The following is a 17,505-nucleotide window of genomic DNA, read 5'->3' as shown; positions in this document are numbered from 1 at the left end:
CATGAGATCAAATCCAGTTATCTTTAACTGCTCGAAATTCAGGTGCAAAGCTCTAAGTTGTCTATATAGGTCTATAGCTATGTTTACAGCTGTATTTCTGACTATACTTCCTTTCTCGAGAAAACTCGAAAACTTAGAGAATAATGAACGTATGTCTTGAGTCGAAAAGAAATACGTATCCTAAAAACCACGTGTCAAACAAGGATAAATGCCATATGTTAAACAAAGAAAAATAATATTCGTGTTTCCGACATTCGCTATTTGACACAAACCATTGGCGTTGTTGTTTTGTAGTTTTATTTTTTGATATTTAGACTTTAAGTAGTTTGTTTGCTCATTTGCGGTTACAATTTTGTTTCTTTTTATTATTATATTTAAACAGTTGTTTTCATACCTTTTACTAGTGTTTAAATAATAATCAGGGGTTGCTACTCTGTTATAATTATTATAACATAACCTCAACATGCCGGGAAAACGCTTATGTATTTTTAAAGTAAGTGATTAAATATTTTACATGATATTGAATGATATTGAATCTCTGTCTGTTGGTTTTATCAAACCTCAAGACTTCCAATCCCAGTTTGTGTTACCAAATTAGTGCTAGAAAAAAAAAGTGAAAAAAGAAAGAGTCAAAAAAGCCACCGAGTATAGTATACCACTCCATTTAGCCTTTATCTACTACCAAAAGGCTTTTGACTCTGTCGACACTTCTGAAATTCCTAGACAACGCAGGGATCGACTCTAGATATTCACCCCTTATCAAACATATAAGTGTGAAATAAAACAATCGAAAATAGTCAACTTAATTATACTACAACAATCATCACTGAATTTATTTACAACTATTTATGTCTGATTTAAATCTCGCGCCAATATTCCGAACGGTACTGCACTGAATTGACAACTGCTCCCAGCCAGGTGCCGGCTCTTTATATACTCGGCTGACCTTCGATGCCATATATGTCGATTCCATTCATGTAAAAATAGATAATAATTTAAAAACAGACAAACGAGGTGTAAGGAAGGGAGGCAACATATCAATATTGGAGGTTGTCTTTAATAAATTTGACTGACAAGAACACGGGACTAATATTGATGAAGTGCGTTTAAACCACTTACGGTTTGCCGATGATATTGTGTTCATTAAAGTACAGTACAGAAGATATTCAAGTAACATAGTATTCATTCAAGTAGTCATTTACGAACCAACGAGTTTGTTTTTGGATTTGAGGTTAGCTTAAACCATTGACAACATATCTGGTAAACAAATATCATAAGCGAATAGGCGGGTATATTTAAAATCAATATAGTCGAGTTTTTTAACTTTTTTAATTCGATAATGTAGAAAACAAAGCACCTTTTAAAACCTAATTATTAGTTTATTTGAAGTAGAAACCTTCAAACCGACGACACTGAATTGACAGCTGATTGAATGTCGGCCATGTTTTAATGATGACGTAAACGCAAAGATTCGTTGATCGAACTATACACTCAGGTTTATCTAAAGGTGATGCTCTTTTCAAATATTCTACATACTCCTCGGATTTCAAGAAGTCAGTAGAGAAGGAGAGAATCAAAAATATATTTAAAGGTTGCTCAATCTTTGGCGAGTCAGTGATAGACACTCGCAGAATAAATGCTCTAATTTATTTTGACAGAATCTGCACAGTTTGTCATTGGTTTTCCCTTGTTCAGTCAACTTTCCCTTGATTTTCTTGCTGATATTACGGTCTGTAGACTCTAGATTCGGCTCCCTTGTACATCTTTGATCCATTTGTACACCAGACTAAAAAAAAACTTGTTTCTAATGCTTCTAGTTTCAAAGAACAATAATATTGAATCTGATTGATTGAGAAGAGAATTGAGCATACCATTTAGCCTTTATCTACTACCAAAAGGCTTTTGACTCTGTCGACACTTCTGAAATCCCTAGACAACGCAATCATCGGCTCTAGATATTCACCCTTTATCAAACATATAGGTGTGAATTAAAACAATCGAAAATAGTCAACTAATTTATACTACAAAACACGATCGCCGAATTTATTTACAATTATTCATGTCTGATTTAAATCTCGCGCCAATATTCCGAACGGTACTGCACTGAACTGACAACTGCTCCCGGCCAGGTGCCGCCTCCTTATATACTCGGCTGACCATGATTCCGGAAGATTCGCTGACCTTCGATGCCACACATGTCGATTCCATTGATGTAAAAATAGATAATGATTTAAAAGCAGTCAAACGAGGTGCAAGGAAGGGAGATAACATGTCAATAAAACTTGCATTGGAGGATCAATAAACTTGACTAACAAGAACACGGGATTAATATTGATGGAGTGCGTCTAAACCATTTACGATTTGCCGATGATATTGTGTTCATTAACGTACAGTACAAAAGATATTCAAGTAACATAGTAGTCATTCAAGTAGTCAATGAAGATCAATCTTCTAAAATTACAAGAAGAATCGGACTCTCCTGAGCGGTTTTTGGAGGACTATAGGATTTATCCTTAAGTCCCGTGAATTTCCTATGCAAGTGTTTGACTCCTGGGTAATACCGGTGGTCACTTTTGCCAAATATGTATATTATAAATATCCAAAAAGTTGCATGAAGGAATCTGGACTGCTGGGGATAGAAGAGCGTGAATAGAAGATTTGAAAAGGTCTACATCCAGGAGTGGATAAACATGGCTTGAAAAGAAGAAGAAGAAGATCGATTTTAATATATCAAGTCAAGAGATGTTTTATGAAGCAAACTGGACATATTTTAGGCTCTCCTTGATTGATTAGTCCATGGTCAAATGATCTTATCCTTGAAATTCTCTGTATTGACAAAAGTGAGTGGTGTCATTGGTCGTGGTTTACTTGCTTGTCGTTTATCTTTTATCAATGAATCCTAAATAGGAAAAATTCATCTTAAATATTCAGTGATACAGTCACAATAACCTTAAGCCTGGCCTAATACAATTTTTTTCTTTTATCTGTAGGACAAGCACGTGAATACGGATGTCCCATCGGTACCGTCTTCAAAATTGGCGACTCTGACGGTACCGGTAACTGCGAGGACCCAGAGGACGTTCCCGGATGGTAAGATACGATTTATTTTAGCAGTTTTTCCTGTATATAATAAACCATTCAAGTCTAATTGAATTAAAACTAATCTTGTACATACTGTAACTAACACTAATGAATGTCCTTCTTACTAATCGTTTCTCTTTCCTGAAGAACATCTTCTTAGACTCTTGATCTATTTTCTAGAAATTTTTTGTTAAGTGAAAGTTGTTAGAGAAGCTGTAGAGGGCGTTAGTTTTGGTACATTTACACATTCATATAAATATTCAAAATAATTATGCATTATTATTAAAGAGACTAGATATTATGTAACATGAAGAAAATTAAGCTCAAAGTCAATATTTGTTGCGTTTGTAAATTGAGACTATAGGTAAACACTCATTACAGGAGAAACATGCCTCATTTAAGTACAAAAAGACACGTCTTTAGTAACATATAGTTAGAATAGTTTGTGTATCGTTTTTGACTAAAATGTGAACATTAAAACACTGAATATTACTTAAATAAATATAAGAAAAATAAAAAAGTTTTTAAAACTGAATGGTGATCACACCCTACGGACCTAAGTTAGAAAGGGAAATTGTCTTTGAAAAACTCTGATTATTATTATAGATAGACAAATTACTTATCCTTTAATGATTGTTTGATTGTAAGCGCACGTTTACATGATTTAATTAAACACAATTATTCCTCAATTAAAGCTCTAAATGAAATCAACACTATATACAACACTGTTGACATTGGTCAGTTGTAGTTGATAGCATCATAGATGAATCCTCAAAGGTCGTCAATGTAAGTCCCAATGACGATGTTGTTCTACCAAGCTCATCTTCTTTTTAAATGGTAGTTCTTACCAGAATCATCATAATTTTTGGTATAATTATTGAAATTTGCAAATTTCCAAATATACTAATTTAGAATTTCAAAAAATTAATTAAAAATATTTGGAAAATTAATGGAAATCTCAAGATTCCAAAATTTCAAAATATTCACACGGAATTTACAAATAATAATTAATTTTCAGGATTTAACTTTTTGGAATATTTATTATATTTTAACCTGGAATTTCTAAAAATTGTTTAAAAGTTTGAAGAATTAATTAAAATTTTCAGATATTAAGTCAATATTTCCAAATAATAGCATGTCATTTCTAAATATTAATTAACTTCCAGGAATTAAGTGGAAATGTTTGAAATAGTTATTGAAATTTGCAAATTCCATATCGAAATTTCCAAATAAATTAACTTGGAATTTCTAAAAATTACTTATAAACGTTTGGAAAATTGATTGAAATTTTAAGATTCCAAGTCAAAATTTCCAAATAATAATGAGAAATTTCTAAATATTAATTAAATTCCAAGAACTAAGTGAACGTTTTTAAAATATTTACTCAATTTTGCAATTTTTCGATTTCGAAATTTCCAAATAATTAACCTGACATTTCAGTCAACATTTCCAAATAATAACACGGAATTTCTAAATAATAATAAATTTTCTAGAACTACGTAAAAATATTTGGAATATTTATTGAAATTTGCAAATTCCATGTCGAAATTTCCAAATGTCATTTTCATTTGGAAATTTCCAGGAACTATCAAACTGAAAATGTTTTAAATATTGATTAAAATTGACAAATTATATGTCGAAATTTTCAAATATAATAACCCAGAATTTCTAAAAATTAAATAAAAACGTTTTGGGAAAATAATTGGAATTTCAAGAGTTGAAGTTCAAATTTCCATATAATAACACGGAATTTCTAAATAATAATTAACTTCCAAGAATTAAGTAGAAACGTTTGAAATACTCGTATTTATTAAAATCTGCAAATTCGATATTGGAATTTCCAAATGTATTAACCTGGAATTTCCAAAAATTGTTTAAAAGCATTTGGAAAATTAATTGAAAATTCCAGATTTCAAGTCAACATTTCCAAATATTAACGAGAAATTTCTAAATATTAATTAAATTCCTGGAACTAAGTGAAAATTTTTGAAATATTTAATAAATATTGCAATTTTCCAATGTCGAAAGTTCCAAATAAATAACCTGACATTTTTAAAAATTGACGTTTTGGAAAAATAATTAAAATTTCAAGAGTCGAAGTCAACATTTCCAAATAATAACACGGAATTTCTAAATAATAATTAATTTTCTAGAACTACGTAAAAATATTTTAAATATTAATTGAAATTTGCAAATTCCATGTCGAAATTTCCAAATAAATTAACCTGGAATTTCAAAAAATTACTTACAAACGTTTGATTAAAATTTCAAGATTCCAAGTCAAAATTTTCAAATATTATCCTGGAATTTCTAAAATTTAAATAAAAACGTTTGGAAAATGAATTGAAAATTCCAGATTCCAAATCAAAATTTCCTAATAATGACCTAAAAATTTTAAATATTAATTAATTTCTAGGTATTATATGAAAATGTTTGAAATGTGCAAATTCCATATCGAAATTTCCAAATATATTAACCTGAAATTTATAAAAAATTTTTAAGAACGTTTGGAAAATTAAATGAAAATTCCAAATTTCAAGTCAAAATTTCCAAATAATAACACGGAATTTCTAAATAATAATAAACTTCCAGGAATTAAGTGAAAATGTTTGAAATACTTATTGAAATTTGCAAATTCCATGTCGAAATTTCCAAATGTCATGACCCGGATTTTCTAAAAATTAAATAAAAACGTTTTGGAAAATTCCAAATTTGGAAATTTCCAGGAATTATCTAACTGAAAATGTTTGAAATATTGATTAAAATTTACAAATTATATGTCGAAATTTTCTAATATAATGACTCACAATTTCTAAAAGTTACTTATAAACGTTTGGAAAATTAATTGAAAATTCCAGATTTCAAGTTAAAATTTCCAAATAACAACACGAAATTTCTAAATATTCTAAACATTAAGTCAAAATGCTTAAAATATTTATTCGAATTTACAAATTCCATGTCGAAATTTCCAAGAAAATTAATCTGGAATTTCCAAAAATTACTTATAAACATTTGGAAAATTAAATGAAAAGTCCAGATTCCAAATCAAAATTTCCTAATAATGACCTGAAATTTCTAAATATTAATTAATTTCTAAGAATTAAATGAAAATGTTTGAAATATTTATTGAAATTTGCAAATTCCATTTCGAAATTTTCAAATATATTAACTTGGAATTTCTAAAAATTCGTTTTTTGGAAAATTAATTGAAAATGTCATATTTCAATTCAACATTTCAAAATAATAACGAGAAATTTTTAAATATCAATTAAATTCCAGGAACCAAATGAACATTTTCGAAATATTTATTAAATTCTGCAATTTTTAATGTCAAAATTTCAATATAATTATCCTGACATTTTTAAAAAATAATTAATAACAGTTAGAAAAATAATTGAAAATTCTAAGTCAACATTTCCAAATAACAACACGGAGTTTCTACATATTAATTAACTGCCAGGAATTAAATGAAAATATTTTTTTAAATTTCCAAATTCCTTGTCAAAATTTCCAAATAAATTAACCCGGAATTACTAAACATATTAATTACAAACATTTGGAAAATCAATTCAAATTTTAAGTCAATATTTTCAAATAATAAGACGGAATTTTTAAATAATAATTAACTTCCTGGAATTAAGTGAACATTTTTGAAATATTTATTGAAATTTGTAAATTCCATGTCGAAGTTTCCAAATAAATTAACCTGGAATTTCTAAAAATTAATTAAAAACAATTTGAAAATTAATTGAAAATTTCAAGTCAAAATTTCCAAATAACAACAATATTTATTAAAATTTCCAAATTCCTTGTCAAAATTTCCAAATAAATTAACCTGAAATTTCTAAACATTAATTCCAAACATTTAGAAAATCAATTAAAATTTCCAGATTTTAACTTAAAATTGCTTTAATAAATAACGAGGAAACATTTGGAATATTTATCAAAAATTCGCTAATTCCATGTCAAAATTTCCAAACATTCCAGCACAGTGCTTTACAAAGCACAGACTTAAAAACTTTGGGATTTTGTATTTTTTCTGCTATGTTGTCTTCACCTTGTCAATGAACTACACTCGTCATTTACTGGTTTATAATTATTTTTATCTGGTTAAGTTCTTTATATCTGAGCTATGTAATACTTGGCAATTTCTACCTCCAGTTATAGAATACTTTGTTGATTAAAATTTGTAGATAAAGACATTTTTTATGAACTGTGATGACATGATATGAATAACTTAAAACTTGTGTGTTCGAGGCATTCTTTTCCTGTAATTCATGTTAAACCATAACTATCTAAATTGAATTTAGGTCTGATGGTGCTGTAACCCAATAAATACACGATGCATTTACGAGACTTTGACTTTGAGCTCAATTTTTTCCTTGTTACTCCAGACCAAAAAAACAGGACACTTGCTGTCTAATTACACAAGTCAAAGGACAGTAACAAAATTCCCTTTAAATTCCTTTTATTCCCTAAACAAGTGATAAAAAAAAAGAAAAAACAAACAAACCCATGGGTAATTTTAGTGAGGACTACTATGGAGACCTGGACTTAAAGAGTATCCGTAAAAGTGAACTTTTGGCCGGACTTCAATCGAGCGGTTCGTCCAGGGCATCCAACCCTCCTGCTAAAAAATCAGCGAGTCCCAGACCAACCCCTTCGCGTAACACCCCCGAACCATCCAACTAATTAGGTAGTTTTTTTTTAAGTTAATATTTGACTGTTCTCTTATAAAAAGTAATTTTTAAATGTGTGTTTACTACCCCTTAGGTGATCCTTTGTATACTGTATATATTTGGTCAGTTTCACTACAGGGTTAAAGCAAGCTTAATATTTTTGAAAATTCAATTCATCTGACCCGATAGACTATTTATATAGAATTACAAGTAGCCCTATTTATATGTATGTTATGATAAAACGAAAGGTTTGCTAGGAAAATGATATCTGTTAAAATTGTACACTTTTTTTTTAAATAATAATAAAAAACTTTACAAAAATTATTTTCCTTTGGTGGTTATTTAATTCCTTATTGTCGTAACACTGTATGTAAAAGTTTATCTGTTCTTGCACCCTTTTAGGCTCATTTGCACATTCACCCTGACCTATTCTATCTGCCTTAGAGTAAGTATTTTAATTTGTATGCATGCTGTTCATAGTAGGTTGGATATACTGGTTGTGCAACGATTTTGCACCAACGCTCGCTTAATCGTTCGCGACACAACCTGTATACAATATTAACCGGAAGAACTAGCTGTTTTTATAGGTTATGATTTGTTTGGGAGAGGTCTACTAATGTTAACAGTAAATATATATTTTTTTAAAATAAGCGTCTATTTTTTAACATTTTTTTTGGTATAAATTACATGAGGCATATACGGTACACGCCCCAAGCTACTTGAAACAAAAGTGATTCGCACAAGATTTTGTGTTGGTGTAATTTTGACTATTCCTAATTTTACTTTAATTGAATAAAATAATTAAAGGCACGTAATTTACTTAAAAAAATCACAAATGATGCATGATACCTCATTAAGTTATGCCTCTAAATAAACCAAAAAGGGGAATTTAAGGTCTAATTTATACACACCTAGCCCTAACAAATTAAACGGTTTTTTTAATTTTCTAGCGAGGATTACTACAAGGACGTTGACCTAAAGGCCCTTAAAAAGTTAGGATATTAAGAACAACTAAAGAGTGTGGGTGATTCGTCATGACTGAAACTGATGAGTGTTTGTGTAGTAGTTTAAAAAAAAAATTTCAAGTTAAAAATCTATGATTAAATAGTCGAAAATTTTAACTGGAAAAAAAACGTTAATAGATAACTGATAAGTATGAGGCTGAATGTATTGGTAGATTTAGTCGGGCCATATTTAAAATTAAAATAAACTAGCATTAAAATAGATTATGTGTAATGTGTTTTAGGATGTTGTATTTAATTATAAAAATGGCCTTTAGTATTTATTTGTTAAAGCTTTACTGTTGCGTTTTTTTGTGTTGAAATGATAAATACTGGTAAAAATATACTTGTAAAAAATAAATAAATATATACCTATCTATTGTTGGTTGTTTTATTTAACCTTTATCTATATATTATAGATAGAAAAAAATATTTTCTTATGAACAAATTTTATTTCACGTGTCTAACTCATATAGATCTAGAGATATCGAATCTGGAGACCCAGATTGACAGTCCAAGCCTGCACTGACTTCAAGAAATATTCAAATGGTTGTAACTCATCAACCGTTTATCCGATTTTCGAGATTTTTAAAACATCTGCTAGATAATTATACAGTGTCTAATTTTTATTAAATAATAATTATTCTAGGATAATTTTTAAAGAAGATCTAAGAGGTTCTTGGCTCAGACCAAGTGTCTTATAACTCTTTTAGATAATATGATGGATATCTTTAAAGAAAATAATCCTAGAGTGTTAAAGGTTATTATAAAAATGATGAAACAAATAATTTTCTTATGAAAAAATTTTATTTCACGAGTCTAGCTCATATATATCTAGAGATATCGAATCTGGAGACCCAGATTGACAGTCCAAGCCTGCACTGACTTCAAGAAATATTCAAATGGTTGTAACTCATCAACCGTTTATCCGATTTTCGAGATTTTTAAAACATCTGCTAGATAATTATACAGTGTCTAATTTTTATTAAATAATAATTATTCTAGGATAATTTTTAAAGAAGATCTAAGAGGTTCTTGGCTCAGACCAAGTGTCTTATAACTCTTTTAGATAATATGATGGATATCTTTAAAGAAAATAATCCTAGAGTGTTAAAGGTTATTATAAAAATGATGAAACAAATAATTTTCTTATGAAAAAATTTTATTTCACGAGTCTAGCTCATATATATCTAGAGATATCGAATCTGGAGACCCAGATTGACACTCCAAGCCTGCACTGACTTCAAGAAATATTCAAATGGTTGTAACTCATCAACCGTTTATCCGATTTTCGAGATTTTTAAAACATCTGCTAGATAATTATACAGTGTCTAATTTTTATTAAATAATAATTATTCTAGGATAATTTTTAAAGAAGATCTAAGAGGTTCTTGGCTCAGACCAAGTGTCTTATAACTCTTTTAGATAATATGATGGATATCTTTAAAGAAAATAATCCTAGAGTGTTAAAGGTTATTATAAAAATGATGAAACAAATAATTTTCTTATGAAAAAATTTTATTTCACGAGTCTAGCTCATATATATCTAGAGATATCGAATCTGGAGACCCAGATTGACAGTCCAAGCCTGCACTGACTTCAAGAAAAATTCAAATGGCTGTAACTCATCAACCGCTTATCCGATTTGCAAGATTTTTAAAGCGTTCGCTAGATAATTATATCGTTTCCGACTCTTGTAAAACAATAATTATTCTTACATAATTATCAAAGAGGGGTTCTTGGCTCAGACCAAGTGTCTTATAACTCTTCTAGAAAATATGATGGATATTTTGGTGGCAAATAGTCCCAGAGAGAAGAAATAATTTTCTTGTGAATAAACTTTATTTCATGATTCTAGCTCAGAGTCAAACAGGGCCTTAATCAAATTAATACTCAATAGTAATGAGAATCACTTCAAGGCACCAGTGGAAGAAATTCACACCAATTTAAATTCTATAACATTAATACACGTTAGTTTCCAGGGTTGCACTATATGCGCTACTGCTTTTAATATAAGATCCAAGAACTGGCTCAGACAAATAAGAACTCTTGAGGAACAGAGACATCTCAATAATTTATCTATCATTGAACCTTAGTTCACCCCAGAAAACCTCTCTTATTTTATATTAATATATTAAAACTGGCCTAAAATTTGACCTACCTTGAATGACAATCTATTAAATTCGTCCCACCCAAAAAAATAAAAATAAATCTGAAGGGTACAACACCAACTTGGTAAATTTGTAATAAAATATCGTGAATGCCATGTTATTATACTCGATGGAATGTAGATCAGATCTCCGTGACAGGTGGAGAGCAAACCGATGCGTTGGGTGTGACGATGACCTCGGAGACGTTAGGAGACGTAATATTCTTTATTAAAAAAATCAGTTATATTGATTTGTACCCTAGATATATCGCGACAAATTATTACGGTCTTGTATCTGATTTACGATATTATGATCTCACAAAAGGAAGACCCAGTCATCGGGTCGCCATGTTGAGCTGGTCAATCTGCTAGGAAGAATTAATTAACCGTCGAAAACAGAACTTCTAGACTTTAAATTGGTGTGAATTTCTTCAACTTGGAGTTATTGCATTATTATAGAGTGATTAAGGCCACGCTTGACTTTGAGCTAGGACCACAAAATAACATTCATCACAAGCAAATGATTTGTTCTATTATTTTTATAATAACCTTCAAGGCTCTAGGACTATTTGCTACAAATATATCATATTGTCTAGAAGACACTCCATCTGAGCCAAAAAACTCCTAGATCTTTTTTGTTAATTATCCTAGAATAATAATTATTAAATAAAAGTTAGACATTATACAATTATCTAGCGAACGCTTAAAAAATCTCAAAAATCGGATAAGCGGTTATTGAGTTACAGCCATTTGAATTTTTCTTGAAGTCAGTTCAGGCTTGGAGTGTCGATCTGAGCTTCCAGACTCGATATCTCTAGATGTATATGAGCTAGACTCGTAAATTAAATTTTTTTCATAAGAAAATGATTTTTTTAACCTTCAAGGCTCTACGTCTATTTGCTACAAAGATATCCATCATATTACCTAGAAGGCTCATGAGACACTCCATTAGGGCCAAAAAACCCCTAGATCTTCTTTAAAAATTATCCTAGAATAATTATTACTTAATAAAAATTAGACACTATATAATTATCTAGCGAACGCTTAAAAAATCTCGAAAATCGCATAAGCGGCTATTGAGTTACAGCCATTTGAATTTTTCCTAAAGTCAGTGCAGGCTTGGAGTGCCGATCTGAGACTCCAGATTCAATAGCTCTGGATCTATATTAGCTAGACTCATGAAATTAAACTTGTTCATAAGAAAATGATTCGCTTTATCATTTTTATTATAACCTTTAAGGCTCTAGATCTATTTGCTACAAAGATATTCATCATATTACTTACAAGGTTCATGAGACACCCGACCTGAGCCAAAAAACTCTTATATCATTTCTGATAACTGGGCTAAAATAATTATTGTTAAATAAAAGTTGGAACACATATAAGTATCTAATAAACTCCTTAAAAATCTTGATGAGTTAGAGCCATCTGAATTTTTGTTGAGATCTGTCGGTTTGGGGTGTCGACCTCGAACTCCAGACTCGATATCTCTGGATCTATTGATAATAAAACACTTTGCATCTTTTCCTTGCTCAATGCAATTATTATCATATAACTTGAATCAAATAAAAACACACTCGTTTGACATTTAAACACCATGGGCTTTCACCTTACGCATAAAATAAAACAATATATTCATACCTTGTATCTTTTTTATTCAATTTTTTTTTTGTATCGTGTTACATATTGTTTTACAGACCGTTACAGTTTAACTAGAAAATACAAAGTCCATAGCGGGTTTGTTATAAATATGTCTTAATTTAACTTAGGTACTATGGCAAACGATATGCTGGCGACAATAATATGCAAGAAAAGTACTCGAGGTCATATTATATACAACGAATCATCATAATCTCTTTGACCCAGCAAGCAATTCAGTTCAATAACAACTATTTGGATAATTACATGACTATACATTTAAATAACTCATATATATACACACGCACACTATCTCCTATAATTTACAGTATAACTACCGGTCCAGATATCCACATTTTGGGCAGGATGACCCTGGAACATATTTGGATTGTAATTGTTATAAGCAGGAGCAGGATTCCAATAGCTATTCTGAGGTGCATAATTGTAATTGTATTGAGGCATAGGAGTAGGAGCAGGCACAGGATTATTGTTGTAATAATTGTTGTTGTAAGTGGGAGGGTTGTAAACGGGTGGGGTATAAGCTGGTGGAGTATAAGTCGGGGGAGTGTAAGCTGGCCTTGGTGGAGTGTAAGCCGGTGGGGTGTAAGTGGGAACGTTGTTCAATTGGTAAGTTTGTTGTCGGGCGTAAGTTGTGTAAGCGGGTTGTTCGACCGGGACGTTATTGGGGTCGTTTTTGTAATAAATCGACGGATCCTCGCGGTATTGACCGTCGTCTTCTTCTTCGGGCCCTAGGGGGCGTAGGGCCTCCGGGTTGTTCGAGAGTGTCGGCGGTGCAACCTAAACAAAATTATTATGTTAGAATTGAATCCCAGTTAAATAATAGAAAAAGTTTCTGTGCTTAACGAGAAGATGGCAGCACTCATTAATGATGGTTGCATATAGTTTTAAAAGTATAGGCAACCATTACAACATTAAACCATTTTGGACGAGCAGTGGTCGTTAAACAATCGTTCAAGTGAGTCGATGTGATTGTTTTAAAAGGCAATAAATTCAAAGATGGGTTGAATGGACTTTGACATTGAACTATTCCAAAAATTGCAACGAATGATGCTAAGCGACTAAAAACTGAATTAAATTGAGAGAGATAGCAGAGCTTTGCTTATGTTAGATCAATAATTTGTTTGAATAAACTTTTCCATTGTTCTCTTAGAGAAATTTAGGAGCAAACACAATTCTGGCACCGATTGACTATCGTAGATTATCAGTCATATTCAGCACACAAATTATTATCTAGGAAAGACGATAGGGATTTTTCTTCGTAAATAATTATTTTGCAAAGAAAGACACTAAGTTCTAATTGCACTAGTGACAGAGAAGGAAGCATCAACTAGTTCTTTAACTTCGATGACTGATAAGCTCAATATGCTGATCATAAATAGGCAGGATGAAGTCATTCCTGTAGATCCTCGCCTATATAAGAGAGCTCTAGCCGTAACTTTATGCAATAAAACATTGAATGTGTAATCACTCTGCTAAAGGTAGAAAGACAGACAAACTCTAGATGTAATACGGAAATAAGAATTCTGCTTCCTAACCCATTATGAACAGAATTTCCAGCAAGTTTTAGGAAATAGAAGTAATATACGACCCATCCTACGTGCATTTAATACCAAAATATTTACTTACAGTAACTTCGGTACCAGCGGGTTCGAAGCCACGTTTACTTGCCCCATATTCGACTTCCCTCAGTTTACCAGTATCGTCGATGTAGCCGTATTTTCCGTACACCTCTCCCGTCGGATATTTCGTTTCGATTTTATAAGTACCATCAGCGTTTTCGTACCTACAATAGATACATAAACCTTTTTATAGTTTCAATTTACTGTCTTAACTTACCCATAACTGTAGGAGCCATCATCATTATGCCTATCGATTTGCTTTAATATTGGTACAGGTGTAGTGTATTGCTGAACTTTGGCTTGCTGGCAATAGACCACCGACGCCACTGCTGATAGCAGTAACTGGAAAAAAAATTAAACTTAAATTAAGGTTTCCCTTATGTGCTAAAGTGATCTTGAAATAAACCACAAAATAAATTAAAGAACTCGCGGGAAGTGCCTACATCCGTGTTTTCGCTGGCCAATATCGCCTACCTGCTTTAACATTGAAATGCCTTAACATGAAATTTTGTCCAGTAATAGCGACAAGGTTGTTCTTAAATCATGTCTACCAACAAACGTAACGGCTAATATTAAATTTGCATTTATTGGGCTTGGTATTGTATACGTAATAGTTTTTTTACTTGTATGTTTCTTTATTATATACTTTGGTCGTAAAAAGTCCATTTCCCTTTTTACTAGACCGTATGTATATCTTGAAAATATTACTATTTTTAACATACGTTTAGTTACTTTACTACGACCTCCTATTTATTTAATCTGCATTAGCTCTTTAATTCCACGGACCCCTAGTTATTTTCTTACGTACTCCTAGTTATTTTCTACGTACTTCTAGCTATTTTTATTGCCATTTTTAATAAAGAAAACTGTATATTTTTAACAAGTGAAGCAAAAGCACAGTAAGTAATAAAAAAATAAAATAATAAACACAAGACTATTAACATTACAAATAAGAATAAGTATGTAGCGGTTCGTAGGAAAATAACTAGGGTTTCATGAAATCAGAGATCTGTTAACTTGAAATCTTTATGAATTTAAACTCTAAAGTTATAATGTAAGTTAATCATTATCCAATTTTCTATACTTCAATTTTAGTCAATGACGTTTAACCTTATAGTTAAAATGATCGTTTGACGAAACAATGATCTTGAAAATATTGCTATTTTTAAATTAATGATATATGTCAAAAACGTTAACATACGCCTAGTTACTTTACTGCGATCTTCTATTTATTTAATCTGCATTAGTTCTTTAGTTCCACGGACCTCTAGTTATTTTCTTACGTACTCCTAGTTATTTTACACGTGCCCCTAGCTATTTTTATGTCAATTTTTATTAAAAAAACTGTTTATTTAAAACAATAAAGCAAAGTAATTGGACTTTAAGAGATGACGTGAAAAAGCATTTTTATTTTTTACATTATTTGATTTGACAGTGGCCTTCGATCTTGTTCCATTTCCAGGTTTTGGATACATAATTCCTTCTTAATCTGTTACTTGAGCTTGTAGTAGTGAACCAGTCATTCTACTAATACCTATCAAGACAAAAACTGGTCAAAAGCAAGTAGGGTTTCCTATGAAAACAACTAGGGGTTCATGACACTTGACATGATGAATCTTGTAATAATTTATGACTTAAGCGCCTATAAGAAAATAATTATTTCAATGTTTAAGGAAAAAAGAACTCAAGAGCTCAACTACCTGAAAAAATGCAAATATTTAATCGAACTGCTTGGATAATAAATAAATCGCATTAAATGACCTAAAAAAACATGACTGATCTATTTTCTCTTCCAGTCCTACTTCCGGAGGCAACCAGAACCAGAACACCAGAACAAAGTGAGATCCATTGATAGCAAGACCACAAATGGTGAAATAGTCAGACGAAAAGGCCTTTGTACATATTAAAAGGAGTATTCAATATTAATCATTATCCAGTTTTCACTTCCATTTTAGTCAATGACATTTACCTTTACAGTTAAAAATTATCTAAAAACCATTAGATTCGGCATACTTCTAGCTACAGTATTACGAGGCTCTATTGAGTAAATCTGGAATAGATTTCTGGTCCCACATACTCCTAGTTATTTTCTTACGTACCCCTACCTATTTATTGTTGTCTTCAATAAAAAACTGTATATTTTTAACAACTGCGGCAAAAGTTACTACATTTTATGGAGCTCTGGATCATGTTCCATGAAATTTTAGATGCTTTTCCTTTATCTAGTACTAAAGCTTATAATAGTGAAATAGTTAGTCTAGTATGAAAAAAAACATTAAATAATACTACTATAACATAGAAGGCAAGAATAAGTATATAGGGGTCCCTAGGAAAAAAACTAGGGAAACTTGATTGTTCATTCTACTTTAAAGGGTTATACTGAACTATGATATATATAAAGGTGTTCAAAAACGAGCTTAATTAAATGAGCCAGAATCGTTTTCTTAATAACCCCGAAAATAACAAAAGGTAATCCAAAATCCGAAAATCAAGACCTTCCTTTCACTTTTTTTTTCCTTTATCACACCCGTTTCCGACTTAAGTCATATGGGTACTTACGTAAAGCTTCATATTCGTAAAATACACCCAACCACCGCACAAGAAACGAAAACAAAGCACAGAGTGGTAAACAGCCGCGCCTTGGTCATTCTTGAGCTTTTATACTTGGCCTCCCCACAATAACTTGACAAGGTTATTCTTATTATTTCATTAAATTTTCGAGTTTTTCCTTTAGCAGTTTTCTATTACATTTTTCACTTTGGTCATCCACATTACTCTCGCTGCAAGAAAGTACCTGCAAAATTATGAAACTTGCGCTCCTTTAGGTTGTTAAAGTTGACTCGTTTTGGGGGAAATGAACTTCGTAAGAGCAGATTTTTTTATATAATTGGTGGTCCTCGTTGGATACGTTTGTTCTAGAGGTCTCGTTCCAAAGTCAATGAAAAATTACGCTATATATTCTAAAGCGGGATACATATTGGTTCTGACCTTAATTCGCGTTGTTAAGCGTCATTTATAGATGGCCCCACAGGTAGTCATTCCTAAACAAGTGTCGGAATGAAGAATATGCTGTTTAATAATCTCAATTAATTTTTTCCCGATTTTAATGAAATGAATAGTGTGTTAGAATTAGTTGTGTGTGTTGGAGTTTCGTGTTTCAGCCTCAAGGGTATTACCAATTCCTGAAATATTTAGTCAATGTGAATTTTTATCTGTTCTTTACCGTTTCCTTACTTAGATCTAAAGTTCTTTGGTCAAAACCCTTTTTAAAATATTCCGGTTATTTCGTGTATAAGGAAAAAAAATTAAAAATGATG

The 17,505-nt window shown here is 31.0% G+C and overlaps 2 protein-coding genes across 4 annotated transcripts in view; one reads left to right on the top strand and one right to left on the bottom strand.

The window, feature by feature from the left end:
• The window catches only part of LOC126745006 (protein obstructor-E), a 32,139-nt gene extending 22,999 nt beyond the window's left edge, over window positions 1–9,140 (top strand). For 2 of the 3 annotated variants that reach the window (XM_050452645.1, XM_050452644.1), the window contains exons 6-7: window positions 2,991–3,090; window positions 7,611–8,084. In XM_050452645.1, the coding sequence (XP_050308602.1) occupies window positions 2,991–3,090; window positions 7,611–7,773 (263 nt within the window). In that variant the 3' untranslated portion in view covers window positions 7,774–8,084. Of the gene's footprint in view, window positions 1–2,990; window positions 3,091–7,610; window positions 8,085–8,710 lie in introns of those variants that run through there. The other variant, XM_050452646.1, reaches the window with a different exon arrangement.
• A 3,408-nt stretch (window positions 9,141–12,548) lies between these two features.
• On the bottom strand, window positions 12,549–16,896 carry LOC126745210 (adhesive plaque matrix protein). The gene is made up of 4 exons (XM_050452952.1): window positions 16,748–16,896; window positions 14,406–14,530; window positions 14,196–14,352; window positions 12,549–13,346 (listed from the first exon to the last, which is right to left on the bottom strand). The coding sequence occupies exons 1-4, from the start codon at window positions 16,757–16,759 to the stop codon at window positions 12,858–12,860; spliced, it is 783 nt and encodes a 260-aa protein (XP_050308909.1). The 5' UTR covers window positions 16,760–16,896; the 3' UTR covers window positions 12,549–12,857.
• Between the last annotated feature and the right edge of the window lie 609 nt (window positions 16,897–17,505).

The sequence above is a fragment of the Anthonomus grandis genome, chromosome 15, assembly GCF_022605725.1.
Source record: "Anthonomus grandis grandis chromosome 15, icAntGran1.3, whole genome shotgun sequence".
Taxonomy (NCBI): domain Eukaryota; kingdom Metazoa; phylum Arthropoda; class Insecta; order Coleoptera; family Curculionidae; genus Anthonomus; species Anthonomus grandis.
Note: the sequence above shows the minus strand (reverse complement) of the source record. Positions and strands in the feature narration are given on the sequence as shown.

Excerpts from the sequence above, each read along its gene's own strand:
- LOC126745210 (XM_050452952.1), bottom strand. Across the intron at positions 14,353-14,405 it reads GATGGCTCCTACAGTTATGG|GTACGAAAACGCTGATGGTA; the intron begins GTAAGTTAAGAC and ends TATCTATTGTAG. Across the intron at positions 13,347-14,195 it reads CCGCTGGTACCGAAGTTACT|GTTGCACCGCCGACACTCTC; the intron begins GTAAGTAAATAT and ends AATTTTGTTTAG.